This window comes from Syngnathoides biaculeatus, chromosome 11, assembly GCF_019802595.1.
Source record: "Syngnathoides biaculeatus isolate LvHL_M chromosome 11, ASM1980259v1, whole genome shotgun sequence".
Classification (NCBI taxonomy): domain Eukaryota; kingdom Metazoa; phylum Chordata; class Actinopteri; order Syngnathiformes; family Syngnathidae; genus Syngnathoides; species Syngnathoides biaculeatus.
In genome coordinates, this window is record NC_084650.1 from 14,900,683 (window position 1) to 14,918,921 (window position 18,239).

The window sequence follows — 18,239 nt, forward strand, 5'->3', positions numbered from 1 at the left end:
GTTTTATTTTTTCATTTTTAGGCCTCTCAGGAAGGATTTCACACTGCGTGTCCATACTCTGATTTAGTGTCCGTCTCCAACGGATTCTGACATAACCCATATCCGAAAACACGAAACAACGAGCAAAACAAAACTTGCCGCCCGTGACTCTGCGCTGTCGTGTAATCAACAGACGTGTACCAGCTGGACCTCCCGGAGCGCCAGAGGGTGACGGTGAAGAAGGTGACGGTGGGCCAGAGCGCCGTGCTGACGTGCGCCATCACGGGCCAGCGCCGCCCGCCCATCCTGTGGAAGAGGAACAAGCAGTATCTCAGTGCCTTGAACCTGGAGGACATCAACGTAAGCCTGCTATCAAAAAACTCTTGTCAAATCTCTATTTTACCTTTAATAGAGAGCTGTGATTTATAACATTGAAAAAAAAAAAATAATAATAATAAAAAAAAAAAAAAAATATATATATATATATATATATATATATATATATATATATATATATATATATATAAAATTTTGATTTCCCTTAAAAAAACACTTTCTTCCCCGTTCCAAAAATTTAACTAAGTGAATTGCAATTTTATTCTTGTTTGGAGTTTTGAAATTCACTTCTTTAAATATATTATGGGAAATAATTGTACTCATTAAATTTCAACCTAAATCCTGTAATTGGATAATTCTCACAAAATTACAAAGCAGCGTTTTTGTGAAATTGTGACTTTTTCCCTTCATATTGTTGCTATCAATTTTATTTGAACAGCATTTACACTATTTTATTTCTATTTGGGATCCTGCAATGGTAAAAAATTACATTTTTGTGGCAAAGTTTCAACTTACCTCTTGTAAAATTCCACATTTACGACACAAAACACAAAAATACATTTGGTATTGTGCTCTAAAAAATATTTGTTCACATAAATACAATTTTAGTGTTATTTGAGGTTTTCAAATTTGGTTGTTTATATAGCACTTCTTTGCTACATCCATCCATCCATTTTCTTAGCCGCTTATCCTCACAAGGGTCGCGGGGAGTGCTGGAGCCTATCCCAGCAGTCAACTGGCAGGAGGCAGGGTACACCCTGAACTGGTCGCTAGCCAATCGCAGGGCACATGGAGACAAACAGCCGCGCTCACAATCGCACCAAGGGGCAATTTGGAGTCTCCAATTCATGTCGCATGTTTTTGGAATGTGGGAGCAAACCGGAGTCCCCGGAGACAAGTCACACAAAGAACGGGGAGAACATGCAAACTCCACACAGGCGGGTCCGGGACTGAACACAGGACCTCCGTAGTGTGAGGCCAATGCTTTACCAGCTGATCCACTGTGCCGCCCTTTGTTACATTTGGACTTTAATTACAAAAATTAACTAAATAATTAAAAGTGTTTTAAAAATAAATAAAAACTTCAGTTTTGCTCAAATACATGTCATTTTACCTTTATGTATTTGATTCTGATTTTATTTGTTTGGTGTTTTAAAATTCTTTATCAAGCAATTCAAATTATTTCCATAAAGTGAGGATTTATTTTCACAACAGTAAAACCTACAATATTGTTGCTAAATTTTGACTTAATTCTTGTAAAATACGACTTTTTCTCGACAAAATCCAACAATACAATAGAATTTTCCTTTACACATTTTTCACACAAATATGATTTTACACTAAATTGCAGTTTGGGGAGTGTGTTATCATTGCTGACATAATTCACATTCTTTTTTGCTAGTTGTGGGAATTCTGCGCGCCTTTGAGTGCTCTGCCCTGAGACTTGCCCAATTACGCGGCACGCCTTTTTGCTCTGAGATGGCTGGGAGGGATTTTCATGGCCCAGGAACGAAAATGAAGGTGGATACCGAGGGGGGGGGGGCTTCAAAGAAACACGACAGCGCTCGGACTGTGCGCGTATAAGCCTTCGTGAGTTCAGTGCGGCGGAGATAGCAGCCGAGACGACCTTTTTCCTTGCAATCCCGCTGTGTGCGCGCGTGTATGTGTGATGCATAATAAAGTCAACAGTGTCGCAGCAGATAAAGGGAGGCCCCAGTGAAGCCACCGATGTAAAACATTAAATCTTGATGACCCTTCAAGTGAGTCGCCCAGCTGTCCGCCGTCGTCCTCCGGCGCACCGCGAAGCGGCGTGACGCAGTTAAACGCTCAATTTTTCACACTTTATATAACGCGTTGAGGAGTGTATTTAAAATGGAGAAATAAATAAATAAATAAAATAAAAAGCAAGACGTAAGAAAAAAGGGAGACGTCAAGACAGATTATTTCTTCAGGCCCGCTCTGAAGGATTTACGTGAGCGGGGAAAGAAAGGAGGTGCGAGGGGGTTCTGTGAGGTTGCCAAAGGGAAAAGAAATGGTTTTCTGTCTCAAGCAGCAGCGGCTAAATGAAAATGTGCGAAAAGTCCTAAAGCGCTAATTGCATTGGAAGCGCTAGCTAATGCGTCCAAATTGAATTTAAAGGGGGACTTATTATGGAAGATTGACTTTTTAATGGCTTGTATACAAATACAAATAGTTGGGTCTGCGGAGTGCCCGCCCACTCATCAAGTATGAATTTGCGCAACCGGGTCAAACTTTTCCTAGCGGCCGACGACTGAGGAATTTGAATTTTTCTCATCCTTTGGATCATTGAAGGAACATCGTCCTTACGTTGAGTTTACATCCCCGTAACCTGGGAGCAAGGCTTGCCCTACATCTACCATTTTCATGCTATTAAACAGATACGCTTTGATTTGAAAAACAAAATGTAAGCAGAGCTGCAGTATCGTTGGATCTTCTGATTGGCTTCTCTTAAATAAGAAAGTAAGTGAGTAATAACGGTATAAGTAATAAGTAATAAAGGAGTCACTGACGGTTTAGGAGTACACATGCCTGACTTTGGTGCGGGCAGCGCGGGATCGATTCCCGCTCAGTGATGGTGTCGAAATCTGCCTTGCGACTGACTGCCGACCAGTTCAGGGTGTGCTCCGCCTTTCGCCCGAAGCTAGCTGGGATAGGCTCCTGGTTTCCTATGACCTTGGTGAGGATAAGCGGCTTGGATAATGGATGGATAAATGATACATACTTTATTGTTCTGTGAAATTGTCAACATGGTGGGCATGATTTTCTGATTATTGGTCTACAGTTTAATGCTGGACCGAGTACTAGTACCATTATGAGCTACTTTGATGTAAAACAAAAACTAAAAATAAATAGTTTAAAATGAAAATAATGTACAAAAACCAACAAAACAGCATTAATGATAGCCAGTGCGACGTATTGTATGCAGTCGATTCTCCTGTGATGTTAGCAAAACTCGGCATTCGATGCACACCAGGGTTAGCGTTACCAGCAGGAGATCGATGGCGTAGATGGCACGGGACGGCTTAGCGGGTACACGCAGCACGTAAGCCCAGTTTGGAGCAATACAACCAGGATACAGGCTACACTCCTCGTTGGAAAACTAATGGGGGAGTTTGAGATTTTTTTTTTTTTTTGCCCACGCACACCGTCGACACTTGGGCAGCGTTGCACTGAAGATTCTCGAAAAGTAGAAAAATAATCAACCCCAACACCAGTTTGATATACAGACGTCTGGGAAAAAAAATAGATATTGCAATGAAAAATACATATAATATTATTCACTTCAATGTCTATGCAAAAAAATAAATATGTGCGGAGAGCGCCGGCTCGGCCTTGTCGACAAGGCCGGTGGTGATCCGCAAGGCCTGCGGAGGTCCGTCCTTCAGCGGCGGCTGCACGGAAGCCTTCCAATACGCACATCGAGACATTTAGCACCCCTGACTTATGGATTACGCCCCCCCCCCTCCCCCACTATTATTTTTTTAATAGCTTACACACCTCCCTGTCATTCGGAACCGACGAAACTCTCGTCCTTTGCACCCGTGCATTCCATATTTTCACGACGAACCGGGACTTTTGGAAAAGTACGAAGAGCGAATCCATCCTCACGAGCGTTCGAGGAATATCTAGCAATACAACGAGTCGGCATTTTGGCTAACGCGAAGGAACAGCGCGCTACCTTCCAGCACATAAAACTAATAGAAAGAAACGAGTCCGCTTGAGCGCGTTACTGCCCTGTACGTCACTTCCTGTCTCTTCTCGAAAACAAATCCCCCGAGAGGATTTTCATGGCGGGAGTTACAAAAAGCCCTATACGTCAAAATCATGTTTCGTGGTGAAAAAACGGATGGGTCCATACCGGCTGCCGTTTTTTTTTTCATTAATAACATACTAAAAATCATGCATTTCATGACAGTGGACCTTTAAGTACCCCTATCTGAACAGGAAGTCAGCTATTTTAAATCTGAAGTAGTCATACTACCCCTACAAATCGAAATGACGCAAACGAGGACCAATCAGAAGCAGGTTTCCTCGGCAGGATTCGATTATCATTTCAAGTAGTCGCAACGAAAACGAGGAAGCGCGACCACCCATTCATAAATTCATAAATCGCACACGCTCGGTTCCCCGGGCTAATTTTAGCCGCCTCCGTCGACATTACGCGCTAGCCGAGGGCGCGCTAATCCCGGCGCATACGCCGGTGACAGGAAGTTCACCGGAGCCTCTCCGCGTTGCGATAAAGCGGCTTATGGCGTAATTCCACGCAACGTTTCTGGCTGTTGCATCATCGCTCAAAGCTGTCAGCCTGGCAGAGGCGCGGGCATTGGACGGGACTCGAGCACATTTGCGCGACTGAACGGCTCTGATTGAACGAGGGTTGCTGACCCCGACGCCGGTTGTTCCACAGGCAGATTAGACGGGAATGTTCGAATATGTAATATAACGCCGCTTTTGTTGGATGAACGCGTAAACCTTGCTTTGCCCCCCCCAAGCAGGTTCAGCCTCAGGTTTGTTCTCGACATTTGTCTTCACAATAAAAAAAAAAATCCTATTCCGCTTACACGAGCATATTTGTCGTTGCGTGAAAGTATTACACACAAAAGTTGACATGCTGTTATTTGTTTTGAGATCGACAAGGGTGACCGTAAATCAAACATTTGCTTTACATAAAGACGGAACAACAACAACATTGTTGGGTGAACGCGTCAATTTACAAGCGCGGCCGTCTTCACGTCTGCTGAACAAGCGCTTGGCTTGTCTCCAAGGTGATTGTTGTTTAACTGTCAGATATTGTATGTTTGTGACGAGGGCATATTTTATTCCATTTCATATTTCTGTGCTTTTGCCCTAATATTTGTCTTTTTGACTTACATTTTCTCTATTTTTGCCATGTATTTTAACCCTGTATTTTCCCTTTTTTGTGTAATATTTGTCCAATATTTTTTCCAATAATACCAGGTTGTGTGCATTTTATTCTATTTAAATTTTTTTCAAATATTCACATATTTTTTTGGGCCAAATATTTCCCCTAAATGAAATGACCAAACATGAGAGGAAAAAATATGAACTGTGAGAAAAATATGGAAAAATAAGGACAAAATAATGAAAATAAAAAATATTAATTTAGGGGAAAAATAAAATGGTACACACGCCTGACTTTGGTGCGTGTAGCGCGGGTTCAGTTCCCGCTCAGTGATGTCAATATTGCCTTGTGACTGACCGGCGACCAGTTCAGGGTGAAGTCAAGCTTTTGCCAAAAGTTAGCTGGGATACCATGACCATTGTGAGGATAAGCGGCGTGGAAAATGGGGGAATATTCTGAATTATTTTTTTTATTTTTTGGGGGGTTGGGTATTATGCGGCGGCATGGTGGGATCAGCTGGTAAAGCGTTGGCCTCACAGTTCTGAGGTCGCGGGTTCAATCCCGCACCCATCTGTGTGGCGTTTGCATGTTCTCCCCGTGCCTGCGTGGCTTTTCTCTGGGTACGCCGGTTTCCTCCCACATCCCAAAAACATGCAACATTAATTGGACACTCTAAATTGCCCCGAGGTGTGACTGTGAGTGCGGCTGTTTGTCTTCATGTGCCCTGCGATTGGCTGGCGACCAGTTCAGGGTGTACCCCGCCTCCTGCCCGTTGACAGCCGGGATAGGCTGCAGCACTCCCCGTGACCCTCGTGAGGATGACCAGCAAAGAAAATGGATGGATGGGTATTTCTGCCCTTTTGAGCTAATTTGTATGTTAAAACAGCGCTGCCATATTTTATTTTATTTTTTTTATTTTACGTGTGAAGAAATACTTTAAAAAGACAATCTAATGTTCGCCAGTGTTTATCAGTCATAGAGAAATATTGCCGCAACAAAAATGACACTTTTCATTCGAAGCGGCAGACCTCGGTTTAACGTAATAAGGAAAGGAAGATTTGCAGCACGACGCTAATGTGTCAGCATTGAAAAGGGAAGGTGAAAGGAAGCGACATGCTCGGGCAATCCATCACGCGGCCCGCGAGCTCGACGAAGGCCAGGTGGCGCAAACGTCTTCTCGTCTGATTGCGACATTAAACATTCATGTGCCCGTCACAGAGTGCGGTGAACTTGAAGTGCGACCAACAGATGAGAGAAATGTGTCGCAAAATGTGACGGATGGCGGAAAAGAACACAATATGTGTGAAGTCAGCCTTCGAAATGGTCAAGAATGAAGACAATCTTTCAGCTTTCTGACGTTATCTGCTTGTCGCTGAATGTGACGAAAAATCCCGCCTCCAGTCAATCAAAGATGGGGCCTCCTCTCATGGCTGCCCCCAAACGCTCTCACGGGCTTGCTTGGACATTCTGGTGGCGACCCCTTCAAGTTTATGAATGAGGGAGTGGCCACTGCATGAAATTATGGCGCGTGATCATTTTTATAGTCATGTTGGGGTTCATGGTTGAAAGTACACGTCTCAGCCCGGTAGTTTTTAGCCCTGCTCCAAGAAAATCCAGCCAAAAGAGATGAAAAGTCATGCTAGAGCTCAACAATTCAGTACTGTATTGTTCTCAGTTCATCCATCCATCCATTTTATTTAGCCGGTTATCCTCACGAGGGTCGCGGGGAGTGGTGGAGCTTATCTCAGCTGTCTACGGGCAGGAGGCGGGGTACACCGTGAACTGGTTGCCAGCCAATCGCAGGGCACATGGAGACAGACAACAGCTGCACTCACAATCACACCTATGGGCAATTTAGAGTCTCCAATTGATGTCGCACGTTTTTGGAATGTGGGAGGAAACTGGAGTGCCCGGAGAAAACCCACGCAGGCACGGGGAGAACATGCAAACTCCACACGGGCGGGGCCAGGATCGAACCCAGGATTTCAGAACTGTGTGGCCAACGCTTTACCATTTGATCCACTGTCCCGCCCATCTTTAAACATGTTTAGGAATAAAATAAGAATGAGTTTGGTATCACTATAATGTGCATTTTTACCCAATATTACTATACTTTCATCAAATATTTTTCATCTCATAGTTTTGGTTTATCTATTGATATCTATGTATTTTTCCTGTGCCGGCACGGTGATTCAGCTGGTAAAGTGTTGGCCTCACAGTTCTGAGTACCCAGGTTCGATCCCGGCCGTGCCTGTGTGGAGTTTGCATGTTCTTCCCGTGCTAACGTGGGTTTTCTCCAGGTTTTCTCTCACATCCCCAAAAACATGCAACATTAATTGGACATTCTAAATTGCCCCTAGGTGTGATTGTGAGTGCGACTGTTTGTCTCTATGTGGCCTACGGTTGGCTGGCAACCAGTTCAGGGTGTGTCCCCGCCTCCTGCCCGTTGACAGCTGGGATAGGCCCCAGCACTCCCCGTGACCCTCGTGAGGATATGCGGCAAAGAAAATGGATAGATGGATGTATTTTTCTGTCTCAAATTTCAGAAATTCACCTTTTGAAATTAAAAAGTCTCCCAAACAGGCTCTCGCCTGATTGCGGGATCAAACACACGCCCCGTGCATCATTCAGCACCGTAAAACTCTGACCGCGACGTCTCATCTTTACGACACGAGCGAGGTTGACGGATGTTGCCGCGTTCTTTACAGTAAGGAAAGCAAATGGATGGAAACGACGCGGCCTCCGGAGGCCCGCGAGAAGCCGACGCTGTCACCTTGCCGACGCGGGATGAATGAAAGTCAGCCCGGCGGGACCTTCGTCCGGCCGGTCGTCTCTGTACTGACTGAGTGGCCGTCGCCGGAGGGGGTAGCGGGTGGGGGGAGGCGGGGCTAGACAAGGGCAGGTGGATTTACCCTCAAGAGGCTGTAATGAATATGGCTGTCAAAAGCAGCCTGCGTCACATCACAGGTGACCTTAGCGCAACACACGATATGCACACAGGTGTTACATGTATAGTACTGTGGAGTAGTGAATGACCAAGGAAAAAAAAATGCATACTTGACGCCCATTAGAATTTGATTAGGAGGGAAAATAAATCTGGAAAAAAAAATTGAACAAAACCTGAACCTCTAGTTTAGTGTTTTGTGGGTTGGTTTACACACACTCGCGAGGAAACGAGGAAAAAAAAATAGTTGGAAAAAAAAAACTGTGTGAATCCTCAGTTGCTGAACCAGAAGTATGCAGGGATCCACTGTTCCGGATTTCCTTAAAAACGGGACGTTGTAGCCCAAATTCTAACGTTCGCGCACTGACAATTTGCTCAATGAACCAGCAGCATTTACCAGTTGTGGCAGAATTTCTGTGGCTTTTTATTTTACTAGAAATCCCAGGAATTTTCGTTTTAATTCGTATAAGCCTGCATCAATGGGAAACTACAGGAAAATAAGATAGAAAATGAAAAATGCACAAAGTACAAAACTGACAAATGAGAATATTTGATTGTGATGAATGTTGGGGGGGAGTGGATTAAAATACACAAATATTAAAAAAATGTAAAAATCCAAATGTTATGACAATTTATATTAGGAAATACACAAAAAAAAAGATTTCAAATACCGCATATGATAAAAAAAGAAAAATGCAGCCAAATATTTGGAAATAATACAGGAATATGGCAAAAAATATTGGAAAATACGAAATAGATGAAAACTGGAAAAATCTATCAAAAACTACATAGCCTTGTCATGTGACCTCTAACCTGTGCAAGTAAATTGAAAAAAAAAAGTAAAAAAAGGTAAGTCAAAAAAACATCAACAAAGATGATAGGGTTGCATAAGTGTGCACACCCTCGTATAACTGGGGCTATGGCTTTCTTCCGAATGAACTAATCATTCTCAAACTCATGTTAAACTGGAGTCAGCACACACTTACCGCCACTTTGATTGACCCTAAATAAAGTTCAGATGTTCCAGTACACTTTTTCTGAGCGTGCACACAAATATACTATATATTCCTTGCCGTTACTAAGCAACCAGTCCAGTTTGTACCCAGAGTAAGCCGGGATAGGCTCCGCCCCACTGACAAATTCAGAAAGAGGATAAGCGACATTGAAAGTGGTCGGACAGGCGAAGGCTAATCCTCACCAGTCCGAGCGTTGACAATAAGAACGTGATGAATTGAAGCGCCACATTTCCCGTTGCTTAAACAGTCAATTTAAACAGAACACCAAACATTTGCCAACACACACAAAAGTCCCTGCAGGCTAATGAACGTATCAACAACGTGCCGAGGTCACCTGGAGAAAAAAAAAAAATAGAAATTGTCTGCCTTGAGTTGAGAGTGGTTTGAATTATTCATCCAGTCTTCGAGGAACGTTTTGCACTTTTGACAAAAGGGAACGTTGCTTGTTTTTTTGGATATGAATTCCCTTGTTTTGTAGGATGACGTCCTCAGTGCGCCGGGAAGTCTTTGAAGTAATCACCGCAGATGAATTATGGTTATTTTGTGTGTGGGGTGACTCAAGTACAAGGCCCTTTTTTCACATTTCTGATGCTTTGACGATAAATGAGAAAATACACGATTCGTAGGTCGTGTCCCTAATGCAGTGATTCGCAAAGCGTGGTCCGTGTATGTGTACTAATGACACGTGAAAAGATGGAATTAAATAAACATTTACAATATGCAGCAAATATAATAGAAAGGGGCTTGTATGCACAGTTTTTGTGCATACATTTGAATCAAGTACATTCTATAATTTCAGTACACTTTTTTTAAAAAGTACAGTTCTATTGTATTGAACTTCTAAGTAGTGTACAGAACATTTGAATTTGATCTTAAAGAACTACCGTAATTTCCGGCCTCCAGAGCGCACCTGATTATAAGCCTCGCCCAGTACATTTGTAAAGGAAATACCATTTGGTACATAAGCGACACCTGTGTAAAAGCCGCATTTAATAAAAAAAAAAAAAAACATACCTAAATCAATGAGATCCAGCAACACGCTAGCGCGGTGCTACTGTTAGCCTAAATCACTGAGACACGGCAGTAACACACTAGCGTGACGCTAACAGGGCAGGTTAAAAAAAAAAAACTAAATAAATGAGACACAGCAGTAACACAGCAGCAACATGCTAGCGCGGCACTACCGTTAGCCTGAATCACTGAGCTGCAGCAGTAACACAGCAGCAACACGCTAGCGTAGCGCTAATGCTAGCGCAGGGCTAACAGGGCCGGTTGAAAAAAAAACGTACCAGTAAAAATCACTGACACACGGCAGTAACACAGCAGCAACCCGCTAGCACAGCGCTAATGATAGCACAGCGCTAACAGGGTCGGTTAAAAAAAACATACCAGTAAAAATCACTGACACACGGCAGTTACACAGCAGCAACACGCTAGCACAGCGCTAACAGGGCTGGTTAAAAAAAAAACATACCGGTAAAAATCACTGAGACACGGCAGTAACACAGCAGCAACACGCTAGCACAGCGCTAATGCTAGTGCAGCACTAACAGGGCCGATGAAAAAAAAAAAAAAAAACACAGGTAAAAGTCACTTCCCCGACACATATATTCCACTGGTGTCACTCTTACCTTTTCCGCTCGAGTGCCCCCTTGCGCCCGTTAGAAAAAATCCACCAATTTGCCGCAGGGTTCAAAACGTGTGAAAAAAGTCGCGGTTTATAGGCCGGAAATTACGGTATTTTAACACGTGCAACAAACTGTGAAAGGACAATTTGTAATAGAGACCTGTTAATGTCTGGATTTTTGACAAAACATCTCCATATTTTTAGAAACAAGTCATATTAAGTTTTAGAAAAAAGTTATTTAGTGAAGTATATTTCACACTTGACAGGTGGTCAAGCACAACAGACCCAAATAATTGCCTTTTAATCAGATGTCCCAGCCTCGAAAGGCGTTTTTTTGTTTGTTTTTAGGCTTTAACCGTCCGTGTTTGGTTTTCAGGACTTCGGCGACGACGGCTCCTTGTATTTCACCAAGCTGACCACCGCCCACACGGGCAATTACACCTGCCACGCCGACGGCTACGAGAGACTCTTCCAGACGCACGTTCTCCACGTGGACGGTAAGAAGCGTCAAATCGTGACTTTTTCCTCTCGAGCTTCTGAATCAATTAGCCGGCGCGCGCAGCAGATGGGCCGTTCGTCATCCGGGCCAACTTAAAGACGGATTTTGCGCGCCGACCGAGCGCTTTGGCGACGCTGCGGCAGTTGTCTCCCAACGTTTACGGCGGGGATTTACAAGGTATTTACACGAACAGAAAAGCTTTCCGACGGGAATCCCAAACATCTGCTGCCGTTGTAAATCTCGTCTTCTTGTTCAGTCGAAAAAAAAAACAACAACAAAAAAAAAAAACGCTTCAACCGTTGCATTTTTTTGCCCGTGCCGTTCTTTTGATTAAGAGCCAGTCTCTGAACGCATTTGCTGATTCTGAATTAGAGTGAAAGCCACGTTCCAAGTTTTGGTCTTGGAGTCGTGATGGAACTGAATGGGATTGACACAAAAGTCCCTCATACATGTTCAACACCACAGAACACGTGAAGAACCCATGTAATGTATTTTGGAAAAATTTACATATTTTTGCATTTGGGAAAGTCAGCTTTTCAGGACTGTCTCCGGCCAATACTGAACTACTCCTCGTCCGTGTGGTGCGTTTAATGGCTCACGGTGTTTCCGCTCGGACTTGCAGTGCGTCAGATCAGAAAAGTAAAGCGTGGCGAGACCATTTCAAGATTTGAAAGCAAAAATCTGAATCGTAAAAGGAACTCTAAAGTGCACAGGCAGCTAGTAGCGCAAGGCCAGAAAAGGAATTTTATGCTCACTCTTCCGTGTTCCACTTAAGAGGCAGGATTTGAGGAAGGACCGGCTGACTCCAAAGTCACGTAGATGTGATCAAGCGTCGTTGAGTTAGGAAAAGCTTCATCTTTCGCCAGCTGGCTGAGATGAAAAAAGATGGATTTTAACTACCGTACCAATTTGCTTGAGGAAACAAAAATAAATAAAATGAAAAGCTTTTATGATGGCGACAATTACTTCCCTTTCCATGACCATAATTTCCGACCTACAAGCCGTGACTTTTGACGTTTATGCGGTGATTCGGCTAATTTGTGCATTTTTTCTAACGGCCGCAAGGGGGCACTCCAGCGAAAAAGGTAAGGATGAGACCGGTGGAATGTACGTGCCGAGGAAGTGACTTTTACCGGCCCTGTTAGGGCTGCGCTAGCGTGTTGCTGCTGTGTTTCTGGCGTGTCTCAATGATATTTACTAGTAAGTTTTATTTTAACCGGCCCTGTTAGCGTTAGCACTAGCTTTAGGGCAGCGCTAGTGTTAGCACTAGCTTTAGGGCAGCGCTAGTGTTAGCACTAGCATTAAACTCTTTCTGTGTCGTGTCTTTCTTTGTAAATATCTCGTGTTTTAATGTGGGCACTTGCGGCTTTTACACAGCTGCGGTGTACGTATGTACCAAATGGTATTTCCTTTACAAATGTACTGGGTGAGGCTTAGAACCTGGTGCGCTCCGTAGGCCGGGAATTACGGTGCTTTTGGCATCATTTTCGGTTTTCTATCAAGGATCCGGTGCTTGATCCACGAACAAAATTATGTGCACTTCCATGCCTCTCTCTGGCTCCTCCACTCTTTGCGTAGGTGATGGAACCCACTAATGACATTTGGTGACACTAATGTCCGTAACCGCGTTCCTGTGAGAACATCCTAAAAGCTAGCTTTAGGGCGGCGCTAGCGTTAGCACTCGCGCTAAACTCTTTCTTTGTAAATATCTCGCGTTTCAACGTGGGCACTTGCGGCTTTTACACGGCTGCGGCCTATGTATGACCCAATTGGTATTTCCTTTACAAATGCACTCGGTGAGGCCTGTAACCAGGTCCGTTCCGTAGGCCGGGAATTACGGTATTTCCTACGGGTTTCAAAGTGAGAAGAAAACCGCGCAGTTGGAGGTTCGAAAGTACACGTTCAAAAGCGAAACCTCCCACTTGGTCCTCATTCAGCATTAGGTGAAGAGTTTAGCTCCTTTGCTAATTGGGCTAACTTTGGGAGTGAAATGAGCTCTTTATAGAGAAGATAAAGGTCACGGATGAAGTGTGGAATACCTGCTTTCCGTCTTAATGAGCCGGCACGGAGCGGAGGAAAGAAACTTCTATACGTTTGACAGACGGCTGCTTCATTAGCATTCATTCAAAGGAGGATCCCTGCGAGGTTAATTGAAACACTACAGGGAGACGACCAATTGTTCTGTTTATGAAAACCACGACGCCCGACTCCCGGTCGTAATTGATTCCGGAGCCGAGCTTTTTCGGCGTCGTCACTCTGGATTTCGCATCGCGGCCTCCACCGAGGAGACGCGATCACCGCCGACGGGGGCGACTTGACATTTTCTAAAACTCAATTAGGCAAGAGAACTCGACGTGTAAGTGCATTTGGAACGCTGTTCGCGCTCGCCCGACCTGGGAGACTGTGACGGACTCTATTGAGTTTCAAGTGGAAGTGGAGGCGTGATGGAGAATAGTTTGGGTTTCGCATGGCGGCCCTTCTCTTCAGTTAAAGCGAGACTTACGATAGATTTTAGTTTCACAAGTTTTACTTCATGGCGGCACGGTGGCTCAGCTGGTAAAGTTCTGAGATCCTGGGTTCAATCCCGCCTGTGTGGAGTTAGCATGTTCTCCCGGTGCCTGCCTGGGTTTTCTCCGGGCACTCCGGTTTCCTCCCACATCCCAAAAACACGCAACATTAATTGGACACTCTAAATTGCCCCTAGGTGTGATTGTGAGTACGACTGTTTGTCTCCATGTGCCCTGCGATAAGACACCTGGGATAGGCTCCAGCACTCCCCGCGACACTTGTGAGGATAAGCAGTTGAGGAAACGGATGGATGGATGGATGGATGGAAGTTTTACTTCATATGATAATTCCAAAAGGCATATTTTTGGACCTTAGAAAATTAACTCGACAAAAACATTTTTTAGCTTTGACTTAGAATAAAATGCGATTTTTATTCAATTTTATTTAATTTTTTAAAACATTTATTAGTACTTTTTAAAATATGAAATAATTCAGTTTTAATTGAACATTAAGTTGATAAATATTTTTTTAAATCTATTGCTGATAAAAAAATATATTTTACTTGAAAAAAATGGACCTAAAAAATGAATTGACTTAATTTAATTTTACATGTGACATCACTTTCAACCAACATTCCGTCTAATATTTTTATGTCTGTGCAAACACACTCAACCCCTGAGTGCTCCCTTTGAGCAACATCAGACGTGTGCCATCCATTGAAGTTACGTGGCTTATTTCAAACTTCAGTAAAAGTTGGAATAATTGGTTCAACTGAAACACAGTAGATAAGAATGGCACGAAGCAATAGCATTATCATATATTGGTACTTGGTATCTGTGTACTCAAGTTTAGGACTTGTATTTGTACTTGGTCTGGGAAAAAAAATGTTGATGCCTCATTAGTATTTTTAGTTTTGTGACCAAAAATGTTTCCTTATCCTCAATAAGAGGTTTTTAATTCTTTTTACATGAGTTCCATTAGGAAAATTTTTGTATGCTAGTTTTTTTTTGTTTTTTTTTTTTTTTTTACCCCAGATTTTCACATCTGGCTGTTTATGCAGGCGCAGCGCGTTAACGTGCGCGCTGTGATTGACAGCGCAGATCTCGGGGGTACCTGGTCGAAGACGTGCCTCCAGCTCCTCTGTATGATCGAATCGTCTGTTTGGAATTTCACAGTTTGAGAGCAAAACACCCTGCTGTGTGTGCGCGGGTGTGTGTGTGTGTGTGTGTGCCGACAGTGGCCTTGCAGAGTGATTGACGAGAGGCTGGCGAGCCGCGTGAAGGGCCTGTCAGCGGCGCAATGTCGCAGTGTGCCTGCAGCGCACCTCTTATATATTTCATGTGTACGGCGCCGTACATGAGTAGACTAGGAGAGGCTTTTTCTTTACTCTGTGCACATCTCGTAAACGGCTGGACCCGAGCGCGCCCGTCGCGGCAGATCAAGAACAAAAAGTCCCGTTTTTTCAGTTCACTAAATGTGAGGTTTCACGATGTCAAATTGCTTGACCGTGGGACAGGTTATTTCTGCTTGACAAATTGGACATATTGTTTCAAACGGCGCTGGCGGGGGAAAAAAAAAAAAAATCCATCCTTTTTTTTTTTTTAAAGTATATATATATATATATATATTGTATTTTTTGTATTTTTATCTTCTCAAACTCTTGCCGTATTTTCGTTATTTTTTTATACCGTAATTCCCGGCCGGCCTACAGAGCGCACCTGGTTACAAGCCTCACCGAGTGCATTTGTAAAGGAAATACCATTTGGTACAGACATACGCCGCATGTGTGTAAAAGCCGCAAGTGCCCACATTGAAACGAAAGGCACTACACAGAAAGAGTTGAACACAAACGCGGCGCTAAGGCTAACAGGGCCGGTTAAAATAAAACTTACTGGTAAATATCACTGAGACACGCCAGTAACACCGCAGTAACATGCTAGCGTAGCGCTAACACGGCCGGTAAAAGTCACGTATATTCCGCCGGTTTCACGCTTACCTTTTCCGCTCGAGTGCCCCCTTGCGGCCGTTAGAAAAAAAAAATGCACAAATTAGCCGCATAAACAGCAGGTTTGAAAGCGTGTGAAAAAAAGTCACGGCTTATAGGCCGGAAATTATGGTATTTAAAAGTATTGAGGTTTCTATGTTATTGTGTTATATTTAAAAAGTAATATTAAAGCCTAAATCATTTGGTGGATGATTAGAGCCTCTCTCAACGACCTTTGGTACCGTGATGGTAGATGATGAAGGGTACCGTTTACCATTTTTCAAATCCATCTTGCAAAACATTAAATTATTTTTTTTACTTTTGTGAAACTTACATTTTATTTTCAATTTTTTAACTCCATCTTTTATACAGTAAAATATCATTTATTTTCTTATTTTGTCAGACACGTGCAATGTATTGATTTTTCCATCCATCCATTTTCTCATGGCGCTTATCCTCACGAGGGTCACGGGGAGTGCTGGAGCCTATCGCAGCTGTCAACGGGCAGGAGGCGGGGTACACCCTGAACTGGCCGCCAGCCAATCGCAGGGCACATAGAGACAAACAGCCACACTCACTATAACACCTAGTGACAATTTAGAGTGTCCAATTAATGATTGAGTGTATTGATTTTTAATATATTAAAAAAAATCATCTTCTCCAAACCCAGTATGTATTAAAAAAATATATATTTTAGGGAGAGGCGGACAGAATAATAACATTTTCTACCAGTCAAACGCAAAGATGAAGAAGACACAAGCTCGATATGATGTCATAATGCATGCATTCATCTATGGACCACCGCCTAATAATCCTTGATATGATTTCCCAAGGGAAGAACTTTGAAATCACAAATTGCGTTTGAGAGTATTGTGGGCTGCTATTTTGATTGGTGTTGCGTCACCGCAACCCGATAATAGCTTCATGTTTGCAATTGTTATCGGCGGCCCATCTGTGTGACGGCCAGCGCACCAACGGAACATGCCAAAACCCGCCAGGACGTGACGGTCCAGATGGCCTCCGTCCACCTGTATAAAGAACAACTTGGGTTGGGGGGGGGAGACTAGAAAGTCTCTTTTACGCAAGAGATGAGAAAAAATTATTTGGGGACGTTGGAAGGCTCAGACGATGAGCACAATTATGATTTTGGCGTCTTTGGATGCCTTTTGTGAACATTTGTGCTCGTTCCCTTTCATTTCCTCACACGCGCAACATGTTCGGCGCTGCTGAATTCGCGAAAAGGAATCTCGCGCCACGTACGCGGCGCAAAAAAACGCATTTGATGACGATTGTAACGCGCCGCTTGGAAGTTCCGGATGCGCGTTATGCCTTCGCCGCAGGGTAAAGACTTATTGTTTTTAAAAGTGTCGAGTCAGCCGCTCGACGTGCTTCGTCTGCCTGCAAGACAAAAGGTTGCGTGAAATCGATGGCAAGCAGGGGGAAAAAAAAAAGAAAAAGTCAATGACCTCCTAATGCTTCTCTCGCACATTTATATGCGCGATTTGTGTATGCTCGACCATACGGGACCAAAGGCTGCAACGAAACAAACGGGAACATTGATCACGCTCTTAATACGCGACTCTATAGCTTAGCTAAAAAGTGGTACTAATGGAATACTAATAGTTTATTCAATTATACTGTAAATTTCAAGTTCACACACTTGGCTCGGTTACAGAGTACCAAGAGAGGAACAGCGTGCGTAAGTCCGGTGCGGTGGAGAAATATGTTAGAATAGTACAGGAGATTTTATGAACAATGGTGAGGTGTGGCGTAGGCGTGACGGGAGAATTTACGGTGGAGGTGGATCCGCTGAGACCCTTCCTGTTTGCTGTGGTAATAGATAGGCTGAAAGATGAGGTAAGACCAGAATCCCCTTGGACTATGATGTTCACAGATGATATTGTGAAATCAGGGAGCAGGCGGAGGAACAATTAGAAAGATGGAGGCATGCACCGGAAAGGAAAGGAACGAAGATTAGCCGAAGTAAACAAGAATATATGTGCAGAGGAGGAAGAGTGAATGAAGCTCCAGAGAGAAGAGATGGCGAAGGTGGACGGCTTCAAATACTTGGCGTCAACAATACAGACCAATGGTGAGTGTGTTGACGAAGTGAAGAAACGGTTCCAAGCGGGGTGGAAAAGTAAGCGGAAGGTGTCTGGTGTTCTATTGACAGAAGAGTCGCCGCGAGGATGCATCAGGGATCCGCGCTGAGCCCCTTCCTGTTTGCCGTAGTAATGGATAGAGGCTGACAGATGAGGTTAAGACTGGAATCCCCTTGGACTATGATGTTCACAGATGATATTGTGGTCTGGAGTGAAAGCAGGGAGGCACGCACTGCAAAGGAGAGGAATGAAGATGAGCCCAAGTAAAACAGAATATATGTGCGTGAATGAGAGGGGCAGAGGTGGAAGAGTGACTTCAAATACTTGGGGTCAACAATACAGAGCAACGGAGAGTGTGG

General features: G+C 43.8%; 1 protein-coding gene and 1 long non-coding RNA gene across 9 annotated transcripts in view; one reads left to right on the top strand and one right to left on the bottom strand.

Annotated features, from left to right (window-relative positions):
• Positions 1–18,239, top strand: part of fstl5 (follistatin-like 5) — a 122,551-nt gene that overhangs the window by 74,206 nt on the left and 30,106 nt on the right. For all 7 annotated transcript variants that reach the window (XM_061834572.1, XM_061834567.1, XM_061834569.1 and 4 more), the window contains 2 exons: positions 173–339; positions 11,164–11,284. In XM_061834572.1, the coding sequence (XP_061690556.1) occupies positions 173–339; positions 11,164–11,284 (288 nt within the window). The remainder of the gene's footprint in view (positions 1–172; positions 340–11,163; positions 11,285–18,239) is intronic.
• LOC133508472 (uncharacterized) overlaps positions 145–18,239 on the bottom strand; it is a 91,147-nt gene continuing 73,052 nt past the window's right edge. For both annotated transcript variants that reach the window (XR_009797059.1, XR_009797058.1), the window contains one exon: positions 145–285. This is a non-coding gene — a long non-coding RNA (uncharacterized LOC133508472). The remainder of the gene's footprint in view (positions 286–18,239) is intronic.